Source organism: Hesperophylax consimilis, chromosome 16, assembly GCF_061612785.1.
Source record: "Hesperophylax consimilis isolate HC1 chromosome 16, BYU_Hcon_1.0, whole genome shotgun sequence".
Classification (NCBI taxonomy): Eukaryota; Metazoa; Arthropoda; class Insecta; order Trichoptera; family Limnephilidae; genus Hesperophylax; species Hesperophylax consimilis.
Window position 1 is genome coordinate 28572874 of NC_142851.1, and position 27957 is coordinate 28600830.

Genomic DNA, 27957 nt, shown 5'->3' on the forward strand with positions numbered 1-27957 from the left:
AAGAAGACACCTAGTTTTCGAGGTTGGGTACTGTATAAAAAAAGAGCTAAAATATCTGAAAAAGTGTTATGTAGCTAAACTACTTATTTTGGAGCTGACAATCACAATTTAGAGCTAAATATAGCACTAAGAGTTAGCAGCACTGCATAAAAGGCCAGCTGAAAAAAACCAGCTCTGAGTCGAGTCTAATTAGCAACTAAAAATATGCAACAGATTTCGTCAATATTGCGCATTACAAATACTTAATATTAACCATCAAAAATAGTCACACGATGTCGGGTATAAGTCTATTTTTTTAATACTGCACAAGTCCCGACTTTTCCCATCTATCTGGAGTCAGTGGGACTATGGAACCTACAATTATTTTGGCACCGTGTTTTGAGGCTGAAGGGCGGGGAGAAGGCGATGGGAGAGAGGAAGGTTGGGAAGTACCTGGCCATTAAATACGGCTAAAGTCATTTCAAGCAACATTTCGATTCTAAATGTGTTCAGTAGAACATCTACATTCTGGACTCTGGGACGTACCACGAGTATTCTAGGTACTAAGGTATTATTTTATATTCATTAAAGTTGACAAAACAAAAATTTATTCTTTTGTGTTATGTATAATGCTCATAATAATTTAGAATTTTCTTAATCTAATTTTCCCATCTCAAACACAATTTAGCCAATCTATGAGAAAACATATTCCCATTTCTTTTAACTTACATTCTTACTTCTATCTTCCCGCTAGATTCGGGCACGATTCTTGTGTAGTTGAATATTAGAGCAAATACAAAAATGGCCAAGCGTTTTATGTTTTAAATTAATTTTACTATAGTACACGAGCTAATCAAAAACTTTTCGGTTTCCTAAAAATCCATGTTAGGCGCCCCGGAGTACTTTCAGCAAGCAAAAGTTTGTGGTATTAATTGGGTAGAAATAAATAAATAATGTTGTGTTAAATAAATACTAATAATTTTAATTTTCCGCGCGATTTCAAACACACCTCAACCAAATGGCCAATGAGAATTGATCCACGTAACAACCTTAATGTCATTGGTCTGAGTCTCTCTGCGATTATTTGTCGTTTTGTCTGTGGATTAGCCTTTTTGTATTTGTGTGGCTGACATTTGACAACTAGGAAAAGTGAAATTGTGTTGTGCCAATCTGATGAGTTTTATACAATAACTAGGTTTTTATATCGGAAAAACATCAAAATGAGGGCACTAGGATTAACGATGTTAAGCCTGACGCTAACGGCGGGCGTGATTGGAAATGCATACATCCAAAAGAAACAGTTTTATCCATCTGTCGTTTATATCACCAAATCTAATCTTAGCATGGCTGTAAGTAAAACTGCTTTTAACGGAATGTAAAAAATATTTAGACGTTTAAAAAAATATTAATCGGTTCCCTTAAATGTCTGAAAAGAAAATATTTTGTCGTATGGTACAAAAATGTTTACAATACCCTTCTAAAAATCCCTATCTTCTTGATGCCAAAATCGGAAAAATTTCTGCCGATTTCATCTAGTTTTGATTTTAAATGACAATATCAAACTATATTATGAAATACAGTACAATGTTTCTTTCGATCATGGTACAGCATTATCTTATTTATAGTTACTGTGCAGCAAAATGATATAAAGTGATCCACATCCACATATTGTTATTTTCCTTCATATGTTGCATTTTCAAGAAGTACCTACCATCAATTCTTTTACATTTTCATGTTGAAACACCAAACACCCATCAATGTTAATAGTTTCTTATTGCTCCAATAGGAATTGTTTAAAACACCATGGTCCGTAATCTGGAAAGATAGGAAATGGGAATCATTTTCAGAATAACATTCGGATTTGCATTGATGGGAAGAATATTGTGTTTGATAGGCCTCTCTGATTCGCATTAAATATGAAGAGAGTGACAATATTGATGACCTCTTTCAAATTTGCAAACCCATCGGAAGTTCAGAATTTAATAGGATAAAGTTTCCGAATTCCGCCTCACGCTTAATACGCAAAAAATATCGCTTGGTTTCACCTTCATTACAACAAAAACAACTATTTATGTTGGGGAAAATGGTAAAAGACGCATTAAAGTTACATTTTTCTCAATCAAAGTTAAGTTTATGGTTAGGAGGTATTCATAAATTATTAAAATAACCCAAACTAGCAACCTAAAAAACCATTTGGTACATGTTTTACATCTCCCCTGACTTAAATAGTTGTTTTCCAGTAGTAATTAAATTGAAATAAAGAAATGTTTTAAAAAAAAATTTGTATACCTGAAGCGAAATTAGGCAACATGCCATATCAAGAATCAAGAAATTTAAAAAAAGAAATAGAATAAAAAAATAATGAAACTTCGCGATTTTTTACTAATTATTTTTATACCAAACAACAAAAAAGTGAGGTAGCAATAAAGTTTGTTGTACATTTGTCTAATAAAATCTTTACCTCAGAAGCCAAAAGTCTGTTGTCCAGTTTTTTGTGAAAATGAGTTAAGTATGAGACCTTTATAGTTTTTTCAGTATCTATACAGAGGTATAAAGACGGTTGTTCTACGACAATGTGAAACTAAGTTAGGTCAACATAAAAGGTCTGCTATCCCCACAATGTTCAAAGGAAATTTTTGACTATTTTCTCTCTCCTGAAAAATTTCAAAAATGTGATAACCAACCTTTGACTTCCGAGGTACAGAAATGCATGTGTTTTATATACATATTTTTCATTATCAGTAATTTTAGTTACAAAAATTTAAGGTGAGCCATTTAATTTTTTTTTATGATCCCATTCAATATTTTAGTACATCACAAATTAATTTTTATTTGCAATAATAAAATTTTAAACTGTATTTTATCATCTTTTAAAAGCATTGATTAGTTTTCCGATACATTCAGAAATATTCCATTAATTTGGATTTTATTGCAATGCTCCGACCTTATGTCAAAATATGGCAGAGGCCTGAGGAGTTAAGGAATATTAGACATTATAATAAAAAATTATTAATATTGTAATTTAAAAACCGATGAGACCAAAAATGACAACATTGTGTGAGTCAGAAGTCTGGATAATATACAGGACAAAAAATAAGTTTTTTTATATAGGTACATCAAAGTCCAAGAATATGAATAATTTCACATTTTTCTGCAAAGTTCATTAAATAACTTAGGAAAATGCTGAATTAGTTTGTGGCTCAATTTTACCGCTATTGAGAATTTCTGCTATTTCCTTATTTATTTGAAATATTAGAAACGATTATACAAAATAATTTTTTTTACTTTGGAATTTTCATGGACATTAACGAAATGCATTCAAAACTTATAAAACCTAGCTCAACACACTGCACACTGCAGTGCATCTCATGGTAGTGCTAATTTCACTGGACTGCAAATGTAGCCAGCCGCACAATAAGGGTTAAGGCACTGCTAAACAATAATATATTAAACATTTCAGGTAATCTACATACAGGCATTTATAATGGTTTTTCTGATGGGAAAATTAATGAAGAAAGTGTTCTTTGGTCAATTGAGAGCCGCAGAGTTTGAGGTAAGTTGTGATTTAGTGATTTATTTTAATGCTTATTCATGTGTTTACTACGCAATTCATGAGTTGTATTTATTTCGTAAAATATTGCAAAATATCTCAACATCTTGCCGAGTAAGCTAAAACTGCATGAACTACCACGGCTTGAAGCTTGGAAAAATTATAAAATTGGTTAATCCGTAATGGAGTGTAGTTTTATTATCCATTAATGTTATTAAAAGCTTTTATGATAATCAGTAATCACAATATCTTCAGATATCTAGTTTCTAGTATTTTATGTAAATGACTAGTACCTACCTAGTTACTATCCAGCTTCGCTTGAATTTGAACTTTTTTTTAATTGAAGCTCACCATATGATGGTTTGTTTTATTTTTTGACAGTTTAATGAATGTTTATAAAATTTCACGTTGGATATCGGGCAGAAATCCAGGCAGAACATGATGCCAGAGCTCAGTTTTTCTGTTTTATCACTAACCCTCAGGCTAATTTGTTCACCTTTGGGAAATCGTTGGAAATCTCCCTTACTGTCATGGTGAGAAATATGATATTAACTGTGTTAGAAAGAGAAAACATGCTTTATATTTAAATTGAGAAGTTAAACACAGAAGAATTATAATGTACTCCTCTTTGAAACCAAAGGTTCTGACCACAATTTAAATTTTTTAATTAATTGTTTTTATACTAAAAGACAAAAAAGTTACGTGATAGCAACATTTGTCTGATAAAATATGTGTGTTTTTTTATTATTTATTTCTTCATCATCAGTAATTTTAGCTACAAAAAAACCTAAAGTGAGCCACTTAAAAAAAAAATAATTTTAATTTATGAAAAATTATATGTTAATTTCTGACAATAAAATTTGGAAGCGTATTTCAACACCCTTTAAAACAGTTTTTAGTTACATTCAGAAATATTCCATTTATTTGGATTTTATTTAAAAGGGGAAATACTCAGACCTTCTAACAGAAATTGCCAGAGGCCTGGGGGTTAAAGTGATGGCCAAGTACACACATATTGTGGAAGATTTTACTATGATATTGATTGTTGCATTATTTTTTTTTCAATAAGGAAAAGATTTAGAAAAAAATGTGGCTAATAAATAATAAACTTAACACATTTCTGGTGGGTATTTTTTGCGCTGGCGCTATGCTCTCTCCGGGTGAAAATAAAGGTACCACACGAATTTCTTTAATTTTTTTTAAATCGTTATATCTTCGAAAATAATTAAAATATTTTAGTAAAAATTTCTACATAGTAACTCAGCATACCCAAGTTATAAAACAACGAAACGAAAATTGAATATTATTTCAAATACTAATTAACCTTGTAATATGTTTATTATCTCTCTCTCACTTGCACATAGGAGATGAGTGGGGCGGAACAGAGATAGAGATTCAAATCGGGTTTCACGGTCATAAAAACACTCATTCCAGGAATTGAAGTATTACAATAACAAATAATATAATATCCTTTTGTTCAAATACCGATGTAAATGAAAGGCTCAAAGATAAATATAAAAAGAAGACTTGCATTACGATTTGATAATTATGCACATATAGTTAGGGCTTTTACAAAGAGATTGGTATATAATATTCATATAAAGACATTGAATAATTCCGGCTAGAAAAGATAGAACTACCCTTCCCGGCGTTAAGCATCATTCGACCAAACTGGTAGAACTACTTTTCTTAATAGAAAGAATTCAAAAAAAATTTTTTAAACACATAAATTATAAACTAAACTTACACTTCTCAAATTATACCGAATCCATTTAATTTCATAATTTTAACTCCCTCCAAACACAACCTCTAATTTTTGATCAAATCTTATTATTTAAAATCCTAAATAATTGTCTGGACTCACCAGAACTTACCAATTTAATAAATCTTCATATTCCGTCTAGATCAACCCGACAATCTGATTTATTTTATCTACCCTTGTGTAGAACAAACATTCGAAAAAATTCCCCAATTCCTCGTATTTGTGCACAATATAATACAAAATTTTACAGCATTGACATTTTTGGTAATAACCTAAAGAAATATCGATATGATGTAATGCGTACGATCGATTATTAATATGAGAGTATGGAATGTATCGGCAGCATCACCTATCCTCTTCCTATTTTCCTCTTCCTCTCCCCTTCCTTTAACACCAAATTAATTTTAAGATACTAAAACTTCATTTCTAATGCACTTTAACATTAGAAACTTCTGTGGCTTGACTTCAGTTAACTTGTATATTTATATCTATCATTGTATATTATATAAAAGCTGTTTGTTTCTTACAAAATAAATAAATATTTTGTTTAGCATGTATTTGATTGAGCTTTGTGTATTTAATTTTAGCACTTGATGGAAAGATCCTGGTATGCCATCACAGAAACCTGTCTGGCTTTCACCGTTCTGAGAGATGACTTCAACCCCCAGTTTGTGGCTTTCTTCACGATGCTGCTCTTCCTCAAGTCCTTCCACTGGCTTGCGGAGGACCGAGTTGATTTTGTAAGTAACTTGTGTAAGGGTTAATATTTTTACATACTGCCAGACACACAGTGGTGACATGAAACTGAAAAGTGTAGATTCAAAAATAATTTTTACACATCTATATATATATATAGAATATTCGCAAAAAATCATAAAACTGGCGCATGTAAATATTGTGAATAATATTTATTATTCATAATATGATTCAAACATCTGGGTCAAACATATTCAGTGGTGCTCTGATTTTAATAATTCATCATTTGGACTGAATTATTACTTAAAACACTAAATTGAAATTATTTAAACTTGATTTCACGATGCCATTCTTCAAGACAGTTGATGCTGTTTTTGAAACCTAAATATTGAAAGTCACTAGCTGTACCCCGCCACTCAGTCTGTCCTTGCAGATAGAGAAACAATAGCGTATGTAGCTTTTACGTAGTCTAACAGATGGCGCCTGTTTAAAAAATAAGCATGTTTTTACCTGTCACAGGTGACATCTATATAATATCTTAAAATATAAAAATCATGTGTCACTGTGTTTGTACACGCTAATCTCCGAAACCACCCAAACGATTTCAATGAAATTTTGTGAATGTATATGGTTGGTTCCAGCTTGAACATAGAATAGTTTTGGATCCGATAGGTGGCGCTGTTGTCGAGATCAAATTTTTTATTTTTAATGAATTTTTTTTTTTTAGATCTCATCCAAAAATACATACAACTACAAATTTACACCCCCTCAATATTTTTTAATGGGATTTTTTTGTAGGAAAATAGTGTTGTTATTAATTTTTAAGTTGTATAAGCTTTCAATAGATTGCGGTCTGTGGCAGGACAACGTCTGCCCGGGCCCACTATTAGGTATATAAAAACACATGCGTATTCAAGTGCAACATTGTGTCAAAATTTCAAAGAAATTGGTGGAGAACTTTCGTAGAGTTAAGATTTTGAACAAAAAAACATTTATATTTTTATTTATATAGATAGATATATTTGTTTTATTTATAATTTGATAATAAGTAAGAAACATTTAGAATTTTTTTTTCTATTGAATATTGTTATTACATTCAAAGTCCCGATAACCTGAATCATAGGGGCTGATAGATCATATGCAACAGCGGCATAGATAAGGTTAATAGATTGTTATATTCAAACAAACATAACATTTTCAGATGGAACGAAGCCCCGTAATCGGCCTGCTCTTCCACATCAGAGTGCAGAGTCTCCTGCTGGTGCTGGCCGCTCTGGACCTCTTCTTCATCTACTACGCGTACCAGTCCACCATCGCCAAGGGAGCCTCGGTCCAACTGGTCTTCGGGTTCGAGTATGCCATACTCCTCATCATGATATTCAACATCTCCGTCAAGGTAAGCTCAGTTTAGAAATTTTAGTACTAGTAACTCTATGTAATTTCCCTTAACCCATAGGGGCCAGCAAGAAACTTCAATAAATCAAAAGTTTTTTTTAAAGCCAACACGTATACAATACCATACTTGATAAAAATACATTTTTATTTTTGTCTTTAACTAACTCAGTACTATCCAAAGGCAAAATGAATGTACAAGGTCGACACTGCAATTGCAGTGCTTCGCACTGTGCATGGGTACGATTCTTCAACACTGCAAATGCATTGCTCCGGCCCCTAGCGGTTAATATAATAATAATAATAAAATGTTTGGCTTTTCCGGACTCTATAGAACATATTATATCGGGATGTTCTATATTAGCGCCGTCCGAGTATACATTTAGGCACAATCAAGTTTTAAAAATAATTCACCAAAGTTTGGTAATTAAACATTACTTGATTGACTGCCGTAATATAGTACCATATTATGAATACGAAATATTTTTAGAAAATGAATTTTATAAAATATGTTATGATAAAACTATATTAACAGACCAAATGATTAGTCACAATAGACTCAATATAGTTTTACATGACAAAATTAAAAAAATAACTTATATCATTGATGTCGCTATTACAAATTACTGAAATATTAAAAAATCTGTTTCTGAAAAAATAAGAAAATACACAGATTTAGGAAATGAGATTAAAAGAATTTGGCATTCTCAGGCTATAAAAATATTACCATTTGTTATTTCGGCTACTGGCATTATACCTAGCTCTCTAATTCAAAATTTAAGCGTATTAGATCTGCCAAAGAATTTATATACAAAAATGAAAAATCAGTCATTTTAAATGCATGTAGGATTACGAAAGATTTTTAAAATATTTATGTTGAGGGATCAGTAGGATTTATAGGTCCAGTTAGAAGTTCTACCGAGCCGAACCCTCTGATATGAAAATATCTGGAGTCGGTGAATTATTTTTCCATTTGATCTCTGGTGAGTTGACGTGTTGTTCTTGTATTGTTTTGTATTTATTATGCTTATATAATGCACTTGCAGAATGTGGATTGACTAGATGATCATTTGTGGAAAAGTGTGTGGAAGGGTTTAGTTTTTCCTGTGGGTAAGATTTAACCCGGACATAAAGTCGAAAAAAAAAAGATTTATTCCAGAATTAAATGTCTTTATAACATAATTATTCATACTATTGTTTATTAATGGGCATTGTTGATAATTCAAAATAATGTCAACAGCCACTATCGTTGGCGATTGTCAACTGTTTGGAATAACGCCGACTTTGGATTCAATTCGATATCTTTTGATATAGTACTACTATGAATTGTTATTTTTAAATTATAGTCTATAGGTTGTAATCAACACAATGTATTATCTCGAGTAGCAGGTGATAAGGAAGCGACATTGGACAAAGGTTCACACTCATTTATGGTATTTTCTTCTCACTCTCTCCATAATTGGATAACTTGTATGGTGTCGTTTTTGAGAAAAATCGCCTCAAGGGTGCTGTACAATTTATTACGAATTCCTAATCTTTATCTAATTTTATTATATACAAACAGATTCAGAAAAACATACATATTATTTACAAACAAATATAGAAAACATACTTACCTGGCTGGTCACTTCAGATAAACACACTTTTCTTAAAAAAAGTTTACAACTTTGCACACAGAGGACACTATAAGTAAACACACTGGACATTTATTTTACATTTGCTATTTTACCCTCCATTACTAATGATATTACATTTATTAGAATATTAGTGGCAAGAGTAGAGTTGATACAGTTGAACTTGATTATAACGATTACGGCAATAGCGAGTTCATGGCTATAATAAGAAATTACAAAACGATATTTTAGTTTGGGCTTATCTTCATATAATTGTTGACCGTTGTTGAGGTCGATTCATTGATATACCGAGCAAATAATTTTGTCAACACAATTTCTGGGTCATTGGGTCATTGGGAAAATATTCTCGAAGTAAGTAAAGTAGGAACAAACGAAGATGCTGCATAGCACGGCGCGCAACGGTGGCTGGCAGGAATTTCCTATCCCATTAGGGACGGATTCATATTTTTATCGCACTACCTGTGTAAGGTGTATCTGCAACAAACACCAAGTTTGTCTGGAAGCAGCCTAACTGGCCCTAGCGACTACTGGCTACTAGCTGCCATCTTGCAGACTTCCAACCAAGCTCTTTTCACTGCCCTCTATGAGTGCATCTGTGAAGCTCTTAGCTAACTCACTTCCCAACACAACTCATCGTGAATTTTGTTTTAAAAATCAATAAATATGTTTATGAACGTACCTAGTTACGAGTACCTACATCCCTGCACGGGGTAAATTTATGATAGTGATTCACAACTTTTTTAGCAGACGGGCCGCTTTGCGTATTTCTCAAACAGGCCGCAACCAACATGCGGTTTTTTTTTTTCTTTGAGAGGGAGGGGGTTGACAGTGAAATTCAGGAGTTTAGGTTTCTGTTGAATTTTGTGTTATACAAACCGGTTCTTCAAATTTGGTTCCATTTAGGAAATGCAACGTAAATTAACCAAAACTCTATAACGCCAGGGTTTACAAGAATTACCCCAAATATTTAGATTTTTCTCTAGCCAACAGTGGCTCGACTTTTGAGTGTACTAGAGTGCTAGTTTTCAGCTACAAACACATCAATAATGCCATTTTTGTAATATTAGCACTCTAGTACACTCAAAAGTCACGAGCCGCCACTGATAGCCAAGTGGGCCGTATGAAATTGACATGCGGTCCACAAGAATGGAGCTGCAAGTTGTGTATCACTGGTTTGTACATAAGTAAAATTTTACAGCCGAAAACCAAAACAATCCCGCAAGCTAGTTATTTATGACAAGTGCGATTTTACAAGCGGTAGGTACAGTACGCACAAGGTAGTGATAATAAGATGGACAATTTAGTGATATTTTTCTTGGAAGCCTTGAACCAGGTGACGATTGTTATAATGCGTTGATTGTTTTGAAGAGGAAATTGAGAAGCATGAAAGCGAAATCTTTAAAACAATCATTGATAATTAATTTGAGTAATAAAAGTGTATTTTTCTAATTTATTTTTTTAATGAGTAACACCTACTCTAATTTTGAAAATATACCGTACTTTTGTGAATATATTAATAGTAGAGGCAGATAGGTAGGTAGGTACATACGACTTTTAAAAACCTATTTTGAATATAAAGATAAATGGCTATAAGGAGCAAATTTAGTCAGTCCCCTCGTGCTCGTTATAACTAAGTTTGACTGTATTTCTTTCAAAAGACTGGAGAATTAGTTTAGTCGTTGCGAACTCCAAACTGACTCTTTAGGACTGGAAAATTTTAATAAAATGACCTTTAAAAGCTTACAAAATATATTTTCATTTTTTATACATTTAGTTATTTACATTTAGTTGTTGCGAACTGTGAAGGTGAAAAGTTTCTGACTCTGGATATGATAAAAAGGTGAGTTTTGAGTTTTGCTCTGAACTCTGTCTTCTGTCTCTGAGTCTGTAATCATTCTCAAATTATGTGACAGTCCATTCCAGGCTTCACTTCCTGACACTCCGAAAGCAAGCTCACCAAACTTAGTATTTGGTTTCTTCAACCTTCTGAACATGTAATCTCTTTCGTACTGGAATCAGTCGCACGGTTATTACACACTCTACATGAAATTACTAGAAAGAGTTTATGTTTTTATGAGTTTATAATGTGTGAGAAAATGTATTACGAGTATTGAAATAATTTTTAAAAACAAATTAACTTGCCTTATCAATATTTCTATTTATAAGTCCTCTATCAGTGATTTATTATTTCAGCAGAAAACCATTTTAATACCATACTTTTATTTAATTTATTTTTATTGAATTAAATATTTAAAGTTCTGCTAGGTGTGTATTACTATAATGGTAATAGTTTCGCCTTAGAAAGGCTGGAAAGGGAGTTAACAGGAAGAAGAAGGTTAGGAAGAACCTGGCAATTCAGATCTCATCACTAATCACTGCTATAACCATTTTGAGCAATAATTCGATTCTAAGTTGGTGGTTTCTCATCAAGGCATTAATGAGAATATCTTTCACTTTGAAATGTGGTGCAAACACATTATTTTCTTCTAGATTTGATAGGTGATTTGCTTTCATCAGGGCAATCTTCATCCATCGAATCGAAAATTCGCATCCAGGCATCCCCAGCGGCCTCCGTCCATAGCAGACCCAGCCTGTGGATTTGTTTCTCCCAAATATATATGGGGCAGCCCACTGCCATACTCGTAAATACCAGATGCATTATTCATTCTGGATATTTCTTCAGCGCTCCGGAACTCAGTAAATGCCCAACGTCTCGTGACGGTACGTCAGCTATTTACCTCTTTTAATCAGTATGGTTTTAAAGTTCAAAGGTCGTGTGTTGTTTTTAACGGAAAGAGTAAATAATAAATATGCATGTATTATTATAATACGTTTGTTAATAAATCATAATAATTTTTTTAATAAACAATCATAAAAAATGTATACGAATTTGCGAACTGAAGAGCGAGCCGAATCATGAACCACGGGAAAGGAACGAATCAAATACAAGCGGCGTTTCGCAGCGCAGTTCCGCAAATGTACACATTAGATATAAACAAACAAAAATTGCTTGTTTAATAGGCCAATTGACAAAAATTGCTTGTTTAATAGGCCAATTCACAAAAATTGCTTGTTTAATAGGCCAATTGACAAAAATAAGTAATTAATTTAGGATCAAATCAACTGGAGCCTTTTTGACAAATTTTTACAAAATATTTATATTTAAAAAGGCATTCAACCTTAACGCACATGCATATTTTTATTTATTTACTTTTCACTTTACAAACAATGGACGACCTTTGAACTTGCTAAATAGCTGACATGTCATCACGATACGTCAGGCATTTACCGAGAGCCTGAGCGATGCCGAAATATCCCAAATAAATAACGTGTCTGGTATTTGCGAGTATGCGGCCCACTGGACGTATGATGCATAAAATAAATAATTATTCTAATTTGTTTTCCAGTATTTGCTGCACGCTATAGACGCCCGCTGGGAGAGCCCGTGGGAGAACAAGGCGGTGGTGCTGCTGTACACAGAGCTGATTGTGGGCTTCTTCAAAGTGCTGCTGTACGTGTCCTTCGTGGCCATCATGGTGCGCAAGTACACCCTGCCGCTGTTTGCCTTCAGACCCATGTACTACACCATGAGGTAGGAGAACCGATTCCATGACTAAACGGAACAGAGACAAAACAGAACATTGAAGAAAAGTCGAGGAAACTAACAAACAAATAACATACCTAAACTAACCTTACCTACCCTTTTACCGTGTTCTGTTTTATCTAATAAATAAATAATCTGTATACGAGGAGGTACCCAAAAGAAACCAAACTGATAAAAGATAGTAATATTTGAATTAATTAATTAACAATTATTGCCATTTTCATGGATAGACATGTGTTAAAAACTTCTAAAATGTAGCTCTACTGTACGTAGCTCTGCTCTATCTATACAAATGAAAATATTCATTTGTTCAAAATCTTAAATTTCTGAAATTCTTCACCGATTGCTTTCAAATTTTGACACAACGTTGCATTCGAATACGCATGTGTTTTTATATACCTATATTATATAGATATCACCAGTAACAGGTAAATAAATGTTTTAAAAAAAAAACAGCGCCATCTGTTTTACGTAAAAGCAACATTCACTTTTGTTTCTCTATCTGCACAGACAGACTTAGCCACAGCAACGCGTAGCGGGGATACAGCTAGTAGTGGAATAAATTAGTACTAAACATTAAGAATCGTTTACTTTCTATAGAATGCGCTGGAGACTTCGATTTTATTTTATTGCTTTCTCTAACATAAATATTTTTTTTTTCTAACTTAGAAATATTATTTCTAAACTAAACACTAAAATGGACAAATGAAATTGAAATTTATTTAAATATTTTCAGAAATTTCAAGAAGGCGTTCAATGATGTAATATTATCTCGGCGTGCGATACGCAACATGAACACGCTGTACCCGGATGCTACCCGTGCCGAACTTGCGGCAGTGGACAATGTCTGCATCATTTGCCGTGAAGAGATGAATACAGGTATGTTGATTAGTTTTGAATAGTACTTACATATCGGAGAGTTCAATGGCGGAATGGTAAACACCTTGATTTTCAACTCAGAAGTCACTGGCTCTCCAAACTGGGGATGTTGGGGATGCTATGGTTCATGTCGTTGTTTGGCATCTCAATAATAAAATAAATTGTATCTAGTTTTTATAATCATTTCTTTAAGATCTAATTGGGATTAATTAGGGCATTGTTACTCATATTCCAAGGGCCACATTAAAGGGCCCAGAATAATAAGTGCAATGAATGTGCGACTAAAATTGCATGAGAGAGACAGCATTAAAGAAAGGCAACAGTGTAGGTGTATATGATCGTGCAAGTTCCGGCATCCCAATATTACAGTAAGTCTCAAATACAAAAGGCAGGTTATGTTTATGTTCTTTGTAAAAATTGGAGATCTGTCCCTGTAAATCGTGAATACATTGCAAACGCTGTTCCACAATTTTATTTATTTACATATTTACAGCATCTATTATCTTATCTCTCCAAATATATACATAAAATTGAATTAAATATTATTCCATCAAATTTATTCCAGGTGCTAAGAAGCTGCCGTGCAACCACATATTCCACGCTGCCTGCCTACGTTCCTGGTTCCAGCGCCAGCAGACCTGCCCGACCTGCCGCCTGAACATCCTGCAGGGCACGGCCCCCGCTGCTCCTGCCGCCCCCGCTCCCCGCCCTGCTGGAGAGGGGGGGCCCGCACCTCCCCACCCACCCCCAGCCGCCCCACAGGCCCAGGCACCCCGCAACCTGCAGCAGTTCAGGGTGCAGCAGGGGCCGTTCGGGGCCATCCCTACCATGCCCAATCCCAACATACCCAGCATGCCCGGAATACCGGGGATGGGCATGCCGGGAATGCCGGGTCTGACGGGTATGCCAGGCATGCCGGGAATGCCAGGTGTGGCTAACATGGCTAATTTACCACGTGAGTTACGTTGATATTTACCCATAAATAAACCAATCACTAGATTGATAACTCCGAGCTTTTGTAGGGGGAAATTTTGTCCACTATTTTTTAACCGATGACGTCATTACAGCCTTTGATTTCATAGACAAGGTAGCCGAAACAATAAAAAAAAAAGGCGCGGCCATAGACAATATGATCTTTCCTAGGTGCCTACCTAGGAAAGATCATATTGCCATTCATCAGCCTAAAATATTATTTTAAAAATAAATGTTAGAAATGTTAACAAATTCTCTCAGGACGACAAGGTTCCAACTCACAAAGTGCGGTCCTGCAAAAATGAGCTATAAGGTATCTTTCCTTACGGCACATTTTCTCAGGACGGCGCTTTGTAAGTTGAAAATCTGTCGTCCCGAGGCCGTCGTAAAAATAGCTTCAAATTACTAGAAATTTGAATTCCTTTACTTTAAAAGGAAAAACATTTTCAAACAATTATTGTGCTTTTCTACGACAGTGTTGAATGTTAACATTTCTCTGTTTATCAGAAAAATGAAAAACTTTGTTACATGTGAAGTATTTTTATTTTATTTCACTAATATGACAGAAACAATAATGATTATCAAACAAGAAACTATAAATATTCTTACACAAGGAAGCATTGTTTTTTCGTGTGGCGACTGAATTACTACCGCTGGGTCCTACAGGAACACTTGAATCTGAAAAAAAATTATCTTTTAGATCGAGGAAAGGAATTAAGATCTGCATAATGGATGAAGACATTTTCGAATATTTTCAAGTAACATAGAACAGATGTTTACCTTCATAATCTTCCTTAATCCTTTTGGAAGAAGGATTCATATCTCGCAAGACGTAATATGGTCTTTGGTGACATCACACGGTCCTGTAATGTAGGGTCCTGGCGGAACATGATTAGCACTTGTATTTTCGTCACAACGGGTCCGATACTGTCGTAAATCTGGATAACTACCAATGCCGGGAAGATTTAAAGTCGGCAGTGCGGAACTTCGAAGTGATCCATTCGGCTTTTTGTTTCTGATGGAGAAATGGCAGCCACAAACGAATATAGGTTAAGATACGAATTCGATTCTGTCGATTCTACAGGCCCATTCGCCGAACCTGCGCTCCTCAAAGCTTCCGTGTTTTGGATATTTATGTCGAGTCGATTGTCTGTCAGTATAGCCCTTCACACAACACGGCTTGATAACTTTTAACTTTACTTTCAGACATTTCACATATCAAACAACTCAAAACAACAATATGAACTGTCAAGATGGCGTCACATTCACATCCGTCACATGGTTTTAGGCATTTCCGGGGAGGTGGAACGTAGCCTCTCTTTCTGTTACACGGGTCTTATGCTAGAGAGAGTGAGAGATCAAACCACGACGGCTTTTCATTGGTCGGGCTGTAGCGACGTCATCAAAAACCAAAAAAAGTATCGGAGTTATACCCCCCTGTATTTACCTATATACTGGTTTTACCTCATAATTTGTATCTCACTACATGATACATCTGTCAGAAGTAATTCTATTGCTTTTATTTTTACAAATTTTAAAAATGGAAACAAATTCAAATTTGCTGGTAAAATTTTACAGAAAAGTACCTACCTCAATTTATTATTTTATTCCATTCGCTTATCGACCTACCACAACTTACTGTATTGCCTAAAATTTCCATTAGTAGAAATAAAACACATTTGAATTAGATGGAAAATATGAATGTAGGTACTTACATCAATTTTGTTACATAATACACCCATAATGTAGGAAATAACAAATCACTGCATCACACATATTTTTTATTGTTCTTTCTAGCCTTTATGGGATTCCCGTTCCCGCCCCCGGTCATGCCTCCAAATCTTAATACCCTCACCCCGGCTGAGCTGGCTCGCATGGAGGGCAGAGGGAGAGAACACATTGAAGCTAGAATTCAGGTAATAATAACGTTCTAAGTTTCATGTTAAAAATCAAATCAGATGTGGCACAGTACTAGAAGCTTGCAAGACATTAGGTATGATCTTTGAAAAAATTAAATACCAAAGTACATCAAAGAGGGACTGGCCCGTATTTATAAATTCACAGTTGATGGCAGTAAATTAGCTCTAACATCAAATGGGAGAGTATATTTCAGAAAATTGTGAATGCAAACTTGAAAAAGGTCTTGTTGTTTTTGCACATTGGTTCAAGCATATGATAGAGCCTTAATATTATTATAAGAAGATTTAATATTGTTTGAGGAATAATTATTGCATTTAAAGCCGCGTCTGTCTAGTTCTTCTTGTACTAATTCTTGTTTAGTGCATAAGATGAAATCATTTTTACAATATAATAGAAATACTGGTCTATTATATATTGTGATGATATAGGCGTACCGCTCATAGGTTCATTCCCTCTTTCTAATATGTGAATAATGTAAAGCATTATTTTACATGAATTCTACCAATTTGGACATTTCTTTTATTTCAGTGCTTGCAAAACATACAAACAATGCTGGATGCATCCGTGATGATGATGCAGCAGTACTCTTCCATCGCCAATCGTTACCCGACGATATGCAAAGAAGTCGGCACTCAAACTGCCACTGAGGAGGCGGCCGCCGCAGCCGCCGCATCTGCCCCTCCGTCCGCCAGTGATCCGGTAGACCCCGGGCCTTCCGGTGTCAGCTCCGAAGCTCCTCATGCAGAACCTAAAGATGCCAAAGAGGCGGAAAGTCATGTATCTGTCAACGATGTTCCCGGCACTTCAGGAGTGCAGAAAGAGGAGGAGGTGAAAGGGATGGTGTTGAATAAGGAGTCTGGTGATGCAGAGGTGGTGCGCGCGGCGGTGGAGACTATTGAAAACAAAGCGGAGGAGGTTTCTGAAGGACAGATGCTGGAAGAGAGCTCAGAAATTAAAGCTGCTCAAAATATAGATGATAGTCTTAATTCAAAAAGGTAATTGACACATATCCACCATAATATTATTTCCGAAAATTTTTCATGACGGTTTTGACATATTCAACATGCTATAACTTTGAAACTAGAGTAGGTAGTAAAAAAATACATACGAACAACGCTTTAAGATTCACTGAAGCACAGGGTCATCATAAAAACAACAAATAGTTACCAGATTTTCACTGATTATTGAAAGATTTATTGACGCACGCGCCATTTGGCGGGTTCTGAGTTTCTTCAAACATTCCAACTCCCAAATGGCAGAGTTGCCAGTGAACATGTTAATGCTAAACTTACACATATTTGAAAATTAAATAATATATAGTAAAGAATAAAAGGTAGATGTTGTCGTAAGCATGATCATTTGTATCTTATTAAGGACGGGTTGTTTCGGAAAATTTGAACAATTCATCAAATTTCAACGTTGATTTTCAAGTTCTGTGAAGGATTTTTTCAAGTTCTGTTTTTATTTCAGTTCTGCCAAGCAACTAGCCTATAATGATATAATATCAGAACTTGAATAGTACTTTCACAGATCCCGAAAATGAAAGTTGAAATTTGATGAATTGTTCAAATTCTCCGAAACAACCCGTCCTAACACTAACAGTAGACCATAGCTCACAGTAAACATTTCTTGCTAGGTACCCCCTAACTTTAAAGGGCTAAAACTTTGAATTTTCAAGCTGTAATTAATATATCCCACACTGTGTGATAATCAATATTTAATAGAATATCACCAATACACTTCACGTCTGCCCCGGTGATGAATCACGGCAAGGTTGTCCTTCTAATAACTTAATTATACAATAAGTAATTTCAATTGTAATTTAAAATGTACCGTTTTTACTTTATTCTTCATTTTAATTTTCTAGTGATGATGATGAAGCCAATGAATTGAGGCGACGCAGGGTAGAGAAATTCACCCCGGAGCATTGAAGTTCGCCACATAAGTGCACCGCATCTCAAATTATACAATGGACCTTAAACTGAATTATATAAGTGATCGCGTCAAGTTCGTCTCAAAAGAATTTACATGTCGATTTATCGTACTAATGACAGGTCTTTTCCATGGAATTTGAAAATATCTAGGATGAAATCTAAAGCAGTTGAAAATACATTATGAACTGTCAAGGAAATTCTTAGAGAAGATGTGTTAAGTGCCGAGATCTCAGGTGCTTGTGGAAGTGACAGCTATTACGCAAGCCCTTATTCCTTAAAGGAATACCTTCTTTCATCACTGCCAATCATTTCCTGAATCGTAACGCTTTCCTTTCCCGCAACTGTGAATCTTTGAGACTTAGCGTGTCTACATTTAACAATGTCGTCGACTGTATTCAACCTTCAGAAAAGATTATATTAAAAAAGAATTTATATTGAGCTTTAGGAAATGCTTGAGGGACATAACATGCAATTTGTTTCAGAAATGATTTGTTATTTATTACTTAGTTTAATGTCGAGTTTTAGTGAACAGAAAACTGCAGAGCTATATTTTAAATCAGTTTTTAAATTACGTACTTCTTATGTCCAAAATATTATTCAATCCAAGCAAATTCCTCTATTTTCAATGTACAGAAGTGTTCTAAAAGATATATCACTAATTTTGAGATTCTTCTTGGGGCAAAGCCAGGTAATTCAGAGGGTAGTGCGAAATATGTCTGACAAACTATATACTTATACATAATTATTATATTTAACTTTGTTTTCCTGGCAGCAATGTTGCCAATAGATGGATTAATTAGCTAATAGACCAGAGCTACCCTTAAAAGTACCAAGTGAAATACGGAGATATCAGCAACATGGAATGGAAATTCATCAGACCCTAATTAATTTGTAATGATTCATATATATTTTTGTAAATAAAATATTAAATAGGGTGTTTAGAAAGATAGATTGTTTTTTCCAATTTTATGTCCTGTGTCAAAGAGAATGCAGGTATCTCATTTGGTTATATTTTTTATTTGAGAAATGATAGAATTAAATAATTACATATTAACTACGGATGTTTTTGTTGGCTGGTGAGCTGAAAATTGAGAAATGTGTCGATTGGGAGTCAAGCAGTACATACAGGTATCGCAATCAGAGTTGATTCGAACATAGTACGAATAGATGCATTCCTTGCATACAGCATGTTTTATATATGCACCAGTACACACAATCCTTGGTTTGGGTCAACTCTATTTGCGCAACCTATATCTATGTAATGATGTATTCAAGTTTTAAAGGAATCAAGACATTCCACTGTCAAGCAGCAAATACATACTAAGGATTCTGTAAAATATTCTAGTAGATCGATCAAGTCCTCTACAGCATTATAAATATGTTTTAAATTCGTTTTTCGTTGTGTAGTTTTAAGGGGATTATTTATTTTGATTTTAATTTGTATCTTAACCCATAGCATTCGGTTCAAGGCAATTGACACTAAAATCGATACTTGTTGTTTTCTTGATTAATAAATTACATTTTAAATGTTAATACTGACTTGTGTCGAGGTACAACCATTTTCTGACTTGAAAATGTCTTCACACATAAAGGGCATCATTTGGTGCTTGATGTGAAATATTGAATAAAATACATGGACCTCAAATAATATATCTTCTCTAAAATACCGTTCAATGTTAGATATTGAATATCTACTACATAATCACACCATAGACAATAATTATGTCTTCTCTACAAGGCCCTTCAATATTTCAAATCAAGAACATACCTACTAATAATCACCTCATAGATATCAAATACGTCTTCTCTATTTTACATCAAGTAAGTACTAATCTTGTAGGTGTCAAATATGTCTTCTCCACAATGCCCTTCTCTATTTTACATCAAGTAAGTACCAATCTTGTAGGCATGAAATATGTCTTCTCCACAACGCCCTTCAATATTTCAAATTGGGTTTTAGTAGGTATGTATGCATATTTAATAAGTAAATGTTATGAAACTTACAACTGGGAATTACAACAGAGTATTTTAAACTGAAATTTTTGATGTATTTGTTTGGAGGCTGGTGACTGCATAGGTAATATTATCATTACATAAATCTTTCATTTAAAAATATTCAACAACCTAGTTTTATTGGGCCTAAAATATGTAAGATTACAATTAATAAATGTTCCCTTGAACCCAATTTATAAAAAAATGTTAAATGCATTTATCTAGTCAACCACCACTTGAGACTGGAAAACAAACTACATAATCCACCCTTTTGAGAGTTATATAAACCAGCCTGTTATTGTTTGGGATTACATGCTTCTATGATTATCATAGAATAAAGAAGAACACTTTGAACGCCAGAAATGCCTTTCGTATAGATTTAACTGTTTCCATTGACTTGATACCATTTAGTTCTAGCCATAGTCATTCAAATTAACAGACGATCCAATCAGGATGCGCAGGAGATTTTTTCACTTTCGGTGATTTGTCAATAAATGAATCCGACAGTATACAGGCAACTCACATTGTAATATCACTATTTGGTCCTCATAAATAAAATTTGCTTATGAAACACTAGTCCCAAATCGGCTAAACAAAAGTTTAGGCTTATTTCCAAAATTGAATATTTTCTTACACTATTCAATTAAGACACTTTTTACAATGTGTTATAAATTATCCACCTCACTCGTTTTTAGCGTCTGATGATAGCGTCATTTGCCTGTCATTGTATATCGCCCATTTAATTTCATAATGATGTTGGAACACATTCCTGCATGTGAAATTTAAACAGAATCCTGACTTTTGGATCATGAAATACGCCCACATGGCATTTCTTATGATCTTCTTTATTCTATGATCATCATAATTAAAGAGGGTTTTACAAAGATAAAACAGTTTATTTAAAATGATCCTCCTAGAACTGATATTAAGAGACGTGCAGAATCCATTTGTAGAGGTTATAAAGTTGTATAAAACAATAATAAATAAGATGTGTGGTCATTTCCTAAATATTGTTTAATAATTTATAAATCAATATCACATTTATGAACTACAGATTTTTTAAATTATACTGTTTTCTTTAATAAAGAAATAATGAAAACAATTATTTACTTATTCCATAATCGACTGTAGTTTGGTAAAATCCTTCAAGCAACATAATAAAAATTTTCAAAGAGATTATATATTTTTTATATATATAAAAAATCAAATGCTTAAATTTAGTTTTAAGTATTAAAAAAAAGCAAAAATTACTTTATCATGTTTGAATACTATTCCTTATGAAACAACCGAAAAGAATATTCCTAAAAAATGTGGCTTGAGAGGTTTTACCAAAACACAGTTGAATATATATATAATATGAATTACAATTATGTATACAGTGAAACTCACAAGTTTTGTTTTTTGGTCCCTTGAAATTCCATACAAAAAACACCTTTTTTCCCAGATAAGAATTTTTAGTTCAAACTGCTTCCTGCCTAAGAAGTTTTAATAGTTCGGCGGTGAATGCATCACAAACGAAAACTAGTGGCAAAATATACCTGAAAATATCCCCTTTTCCCGAAAGTCATAAAATTTATCACTTTACTAGCTGTACCCCGCCACGAGTTGCTGTGGCTCAGTAAGTCTGTGCAGATAGAGAAACAATAGAAAGTTACATCCAACAGATGGAGCTGTTTTTTTTTTTCAAAAAAGCATGTTTTTACCTCACCTTTTTGTCACAGGTGACATCAGCATAATATAGTTATATAAAAACACACGCGTATTCGAATGCAATATTGTGTCAAAATTTCAAAGCAATTGGTGAAGAACATTCGGAGGCTTAAGATTTTGCACAAACAAACATTTACATTTTTATTTTTCACTTTATTTTTGTCGGAATCCATCATAAACCACAACTAGTGTCACAACATAGGTATCTGAAATGAACTTTTTTCAACAGCCATAAAATGTACAACTTTGTTGAAACAAAATACTCAAATTACACAGCTCAAGATTTTTGTGTTTGCTATGATTGAAAAAAAAAACAAAAGTATTATTGATGTTTTTGTTAGCAGGAAATAATAATATATTTTTAATTCAATTTACCTCCGAAATTTAAAAAAACTTACATATTACTAATAACTATACAATACTAGAAAAAATCTTCATTTAAAAAATTGCCACTTAAGAAGCTTTTTTGTTCTTCCTTGGAAACTTCTTAAGAGAGTTTCACATGTAGTATTAATGGAGCACAATGACAAAGAATGTCTCCTTCACCAGTTTCCCGGAGGCACTTCTGTGGTGAACCGAGTGACTCCTGATGCCGTTTATTGGCCGAATAACCTCAGCATCCCACTTTGAGCTCCACCGACTACTCTGCCCCACCATACGAACTAAGTAACTTGTTATCCGCTGCCATGAAACTTGAACAGTTTTTTCCTGTTTGGGGAATAGAACAAATGATCTAATTTTAATTTAGAAACGAAGATGTTTATAAATCTAAGGCGAAGCCTGAACTATTTTACTACGCATAAAATATAATACATATATTATGGTGATAGTTTTTACTATTTGATAGGGATTAAAAAAAAAACAAACAAAATTATCTTTAAAACATTTGCTTTATTTTCAAATAGAAACCAGTGATACTCTTTACACGGTAGAGTATTACAAAGATTCAGATTATTTAGCCTATTTGATACCAAAACATTAAAAATTATGACAATATCTTACAATGTTAAAACTAGAGTCAGACTATGTATTTAAAAAAAAAAACAATTTAATTGTAAAAATGCCACTTTTGTACAATGTTAATTATTTATTGTACAGAACCATTGATTCTTGTACAGAATCATTGGTTCTTATATACAATCATTGGGTTTTGCATAGAATCATTGGTTTTTGTACAGAATCATTGGTACTTTTACAGAAACATTGGTTATTATACAGAATCATTGATTTTTATACAAAATCATCGGTTCTTGTAAAGAATTATTGGTTCTTGTACATTGCATGTAGGTAATTGTACACTTCGGGATTGTAACCTTCCAGCACAGGTATGGCTTTGGAATATCCGGAGTTCTCATATAATTTCATGATCGGTGCCTTGTACCACACATTCTTAGTTCCATCGTTTCCATTCACGTCTAGATTGTTCAGCTGCAAAACTCCTAAGTAGAAATTGCACCCATCAGTTTGTACGCACTGAATTGTAACTGGTTTTGGGAGTAAGGTGACGTCTTTCTGGAATTAGATAAATCATAATCTTTAGGATACAAGGATGACATTTAACAAGTGATAATGCAGTTATTGTGTTGAAATTTTTAAACATCTCTTTAAAAATTCAAAATAGAAGTAAGAAATTTGTGTGATATAATATAATATGTATAAGGTTGCTTTAAAATCGTTGAATTGGGTGAAGCCTACAGAGGGTAACAATGAATAATAAAAGAAAAGACCGCCATCCCGGGAACCATTTAATGGATAACCAACACCTCTGCCATAAGTCACCTCAAGTGGTTTGCTATGTTTGGTGATTTAGCAGGGGAGCGCGGGTTCATCGGGTGAGGTGTGTTCAGGTTGCCCCTGCCCACCAACTGGGTAGCGAGCCAGATGAGACCTATAGACCTCTCCAACTGGTATCTCTTGATCCATCGCCTTGCAGAGAGATAAATTCATAATTCCGTCACTCCTGGATACACAGATTCCTAGATTCCTACCCACCCCTCATATTTTTTCCTTCACAGAACTTTGTATCATTAAAGACCACCACACAGCATCCCCAAAGATGACATAGGCCCTGAGGAAATTATGTGCCTCGTGGTATCCTGCGTGAGGTAATGAAAAAAAAAAAAAGTAACTTACTCCGTATAAAGCCTTGGCATAGGCAGAAGCAATAGTGAAAGAGTGAATGAGACTTCTCCCCAATATCTGATCTTCTGATACCTTGGATCCATGAAGATTCCTTACTTGGCTTTTGTTGTAATGCAGGAAAGTTGTGTGCGGGTGGTATGACTTGATGCTTTCTTCAATGGCTGTAAAATATCAAACATTGAGTTAGTGAAAACATTAAAGTTATAACTTCTTTCAATGTCACAAGTCTGCTACAGGCACAACAGTGTCATATATCTATCTACCCTGGAAAAGTTGTGACTGCAAAAAGTTTGCTTCAATCAAAATAAAGTGGTGCTAACGATAAGTTAATGTAATAACAAGATTACATTATACTTAGATGAATGCTAAGGAGCCATACAGTAAAATGGTGGTCAGCAGGCAAAGTATTTCACTGTACAGAACAGTAGGGACAGCCTATCACCAAAGTGGCGCCTATAAGAAGCCTGCAGGACGAAGGGTTATTGAGAGGCTAAATTTAGTAAGCCGGACAGTGTGGAGGCGAACAATGCATCCTTCAGAATAAGGAAATGACAGGAGACCAAGTGTGGAGAAAAGTGTTAAAATACTTACGATAAAAGTCTTCAAATTCATAGAAATGGTATTTGGCAATTGATATCGAATGGTGAATCGGATACAGATCTGGTATTTGTGCATCATTGAAAGTTTCTATGTTGCGTACAGCCGGCTTTAACGGCTTGGTGGACGTGAGGAGGACATCCGACTTGAACTGGAACTGAAAAAGGTCTCCATCTTTTTCGAAGCTAGTCACAATGTTAGGGTCTCGAGATACAAATCTCTCCTTTGCAATGCCGTCAGAATTTCTTTCCAAAATGGTCAAAAGTCTATTGGTTGTTATGATGCTGGAATCAAATTAAAATAAATATTAATAACAGGTAAAAACAAATCATCTTATGAAGAAACAATATTTTAATAACAGTATTTTTGTAACAGAAAAGCGAAAATATACATATTTGTACTTTATGTCATTTTCCTCTATCAGTGCTTTGTTTCAAGTACCACCTAGCGGCAGTACAGATTTTTTTGGGAAACACAGGTTTCAATTATTAAACATTTTCTATACTAACTTTTTCCTAATATCACCAATGCCCAAAGTTCTTGCAAAATTGTAAGCAGGCCTCAGAGGATCTTTGATTTTGGGCAGTCTGACCTGCTCACAATCAAATACGTTTGCCATTAGGATGGCTTTCTTCACCTGACTGTGAACCTCATCTGGCTGTGGAATCCGCGCCGCATCTTCAATTGCTTCGGGAAGGGTATCTTCGATAGTTACAGTCTTGGTGAGGACTTGTGCTTGCTTTAATGCTTCTAGCAGGGCATTATTTTCATTGTAAATGTGGCACTCAGTCTCCTTCCAGTCAGGGTGGGTGTGGTCTCGGAGGACAGGGGGGTCAAACATACCGACTACATTGTACCTGTTAACAAATATTTATTTATTACACGGCCTGGTGGGCTTTTACATAATAATTTTGTTTTATCTCCTTTTTATGCTGTCCACATTCGACGCATTGAATCTGTTCAACATTGGTTCTTAAGAGGGATTGCTAGGAGGCTAGGATTAGAAAAAGGCAAATACTCATATGATGATATTGAACTAACTCTAAACCTCTCTCCTTTGGAAGTCCATCGGGAAAGAAATGACCTCATTTGCTTCTTCAAAATTATAAATGGTATTATTGATTCACCTACTCTACTGCAACTCATTCCCTTCAATATCCCCTCGCACAGACTCAGAAATAATGAACTGCTCTTCCTCAACCATCATTCCACAAATTATGGATATTATTCACCATTGTCAAGAATGTTTAGACTGGTCAACTCAAGTCAAAACCTTAACTTTTTTGGGATGAGTCTGAATGATTTTTGCCGGTCGCTAAACAAGTGACGGAATATTATAAGTGTCCCGTGGTCCTGACCCACGGCGTAGTCCTGACTTGATTCGACTTGTCACTTTATTTTCTTATATTATATCTGCCTTATGGCTTTGCTTTCATGTACCTTTGTCTACTCCTGTATTTTTCATTTTACTGTATTTGTGTTATTATTTTGTAATTTGGACGATGTCCGTTAATAAATAAATAAATAAATTTGCAAGCTACTTGTATCAATGTAAATACTTACAAATTAAAACAATAAAGGAAAAAAAAACTAAACAACAAAAACATTAAAAAATATATATATAGGTAATAATTTTAACCGAAAATAAGAATCCACATACGGATAATTGAATTTAAAAGATTCTAAACAAAAATAGAAAAGAGTAGAAGATATGTACCTACATAGATCTATTTGTGTCTAGAAAAATAATTATATTGACTAATTTTAAAATAAAATATATCTCCCAGATCAGAATATTTATTTCCGAGACGGAGAAGTCTCGGAATCGGGGAATTTTGATTAACTAGTGTCCTGGTGTTGTTAAAATAAATAAATTGGCAAACAGTAGCACGTTTATGTCAGTAAACACCTCGACAATATTGTTTATGAATATTATAAACAAAATGGGCCCTGCATGGCAGCCTTGCGGAACTCCACTTGTAGCTATAAATTCGTATAAATTTGCTCCATTTATTTTTATTCTTAAGACTTCTTTCGGACAAATAACTAACAAACCATTTTAGTAAATTACCATAAACTAATTTATTAATTAATATTTTGTGGCACACCTTGTCAAAGGCCTTGCTAAAGTCAGTATATACTGAGTCTACCTGGCATATGTTTGCTAGAGAGTTAGATATAAAGTTGTTGTATATTAGTAAATTAGTTAATTGAAAGTACCAGTCTGTTGTACAACATGAAATTTTTGGAAAATTTACATCGTACATCGATAAGCTAAAACCGGTCACGGTCAAAAAGTAAAAAAAAGTTTTAAATTTGTAAAACAAAAAAATATATTTACTGTACAAATAAAATATAATAAAGAATATGAAACCGATTAATTAAGAATATATCGCGATAAAAACTTAAAAATAACTTACTTGATAGGTGAAAATTTCTCTTCAACGAATTTGTTAGCATCAAGAACTTCAATTCCTTTAGATTTAATGTAATCAACTCCATGTTCTACTGGTACCCTTTTTCCCTGATAAATCCAATGCTTTTTGAACATAAACCCTATGTGTTGTTTGCATAATACTTTTGTCAGGCGCATCTTGAATCAAGCAAGGCTCTGTTATACTTGTTTATTTAAATTAAGCAGGCTATCATTAATATTAAACCTAGTAAATAGCACACAGCCCGTCACAGCGTAACCTCAAAAAAACTTCCCGATTTGACGTTTGGCGAGATCGGCCATAGATCGGCATAAATAAAATCGGGAATCATAGATATACACTCGTACCAAAATAACATCTGACAGTGGCATAGCTGGGGCAGGTTGTTGCGTGAAAATGGTTGATCCAAAAAACCTGAGTGGTACCTATATAAATAAGGTACCTACGTAATTAGGTAGAAAAAAAAAATCAATGGTGTACAAATATATAATTGACCTAAAAAGTCCTGGACAGAGCATTAGTGCGATTTTGTATAAATGGCATTGAAGCCAAATTTAGGGTGAGGGGAAATTGCCTGGCAGCAGCCATGTTGTATGATTTACTTAACTGATTTGTATGGAAAGTGATTTATAATTTATAACGTGTGCATAATGAACTACCATTCTTTTATTTTTGTGTTGTTAATGCAGTTATAACGGCGTATGTTTTTTCGCGCTATTTTATGATACAAGGAATGGGATACGCCATTTAAAAACTTAT

At 34.1% G+C, this 27957-nt stretch overlaps 2 protein-coding genes across 2 annotated transcripts; one reads left to right on the forward strand and one right to left on the reverse strand.

Moving 5' to 3' along the window:
* Positions 1 to 1074: 1074 nt before the first annotated feature.
* Positions 1075 to 21416, forward strand: sip3 (septin interacting protein 3). The gene is made up of 10 exons (XM_089641128.1): positions 1075 to 1328; positions 3440 to 3532; positions 5879 to 6031; positions 7189 to 7383; positions 12421 to 12605; positions 13354 to 13496; positions 14062 to 14451; positions 16266 to 16384; positions 16917 to 17383; positions 18256 to 21416. The coding sequence occupies exons 1-10, from the start codon at positions 1200 to 1202 to the stop codon at positions 18317 to 18319; spliced, it is 1938 nt and encodes a 645-aa protein (XP_089497254.1). The 5' UTR covers positions 1075 to 1199; the 3' UTR covers positions 18320 to 21416.
* A 1522-nt stretch (positions 21417 to 22938) lies between these two features.
* mRpL37 (mitochondrial ribosomal protein L37) lies at positions 22939 to 27496 on the reverse strand. The gene is made up of 5 exons (XM_089640724.1): positions 27184 to 27496; positions 25273 to 25620; positions 24758 to 25047; positions 24158 to 24327; positions 22939 to 23536 (listed from the first exon to the last, which is right to left on the reverse strand). The coding sequence occupies exons 1-5, from the start codon at positions 27354 to 27356 to the stop codon at positions 23285 to 23287; spliced, it is 1233 nt and encodes a 410-aa protein (XP_089496850.1). The 5' UTR covers positions 27357 to 27496; the 3' UTR covers positions 22939 to 23284.
* Positions 27497 to 27957: the final 461 nt, after the last annotated feature.

Excerpts from the sequence above, each read along its gene's own strand:
- mRpL37 (XM_089640724.1), bottom strand. The coding sequence starts at position 27,356 with ATGCGCCTGACAAAAGTATTATGCAAACAACACATAGGGTTTATGTTC. Across the intron at positions 25,048-25,272 it reads ATTGGTGATATTAGGAAAAA|CATCATAACAACCAATAGAC; the intron begins GTTAGTATAGAA and ends ATTTGATTCCAG. Across the intron at positions 23,537-24,157 it reads ATGCCAAGGCTTTATACGGA|AAAGACGTCACCTTACTCCC; the intron begins GTAAGTTACTTT and ends ATCTAATTCCAG.
- sip3 (XM_089641128.1), top strand. The coding sequence starts at position 1,200 with ATGAGGGCACTAGGATTAACGATGTTAAGCCTGACGCTAACGGCGGGC. Across the intron at positions 6,032-7,188 it reads CGGAGGACCGAGTTGATTTT|ATGGAACGAAGCCCCGTAAT; the intron begins GTAAGTAACTTG and ends TAACATTTTCAG. Across the intron at positions 16,385-16,916 it reads ACATTGAAGCTAGAATTCAG|TGCTTGCAAAACATACAAAC; the intron begins GTAATAATAACG and ends CTTTTATTTCAG.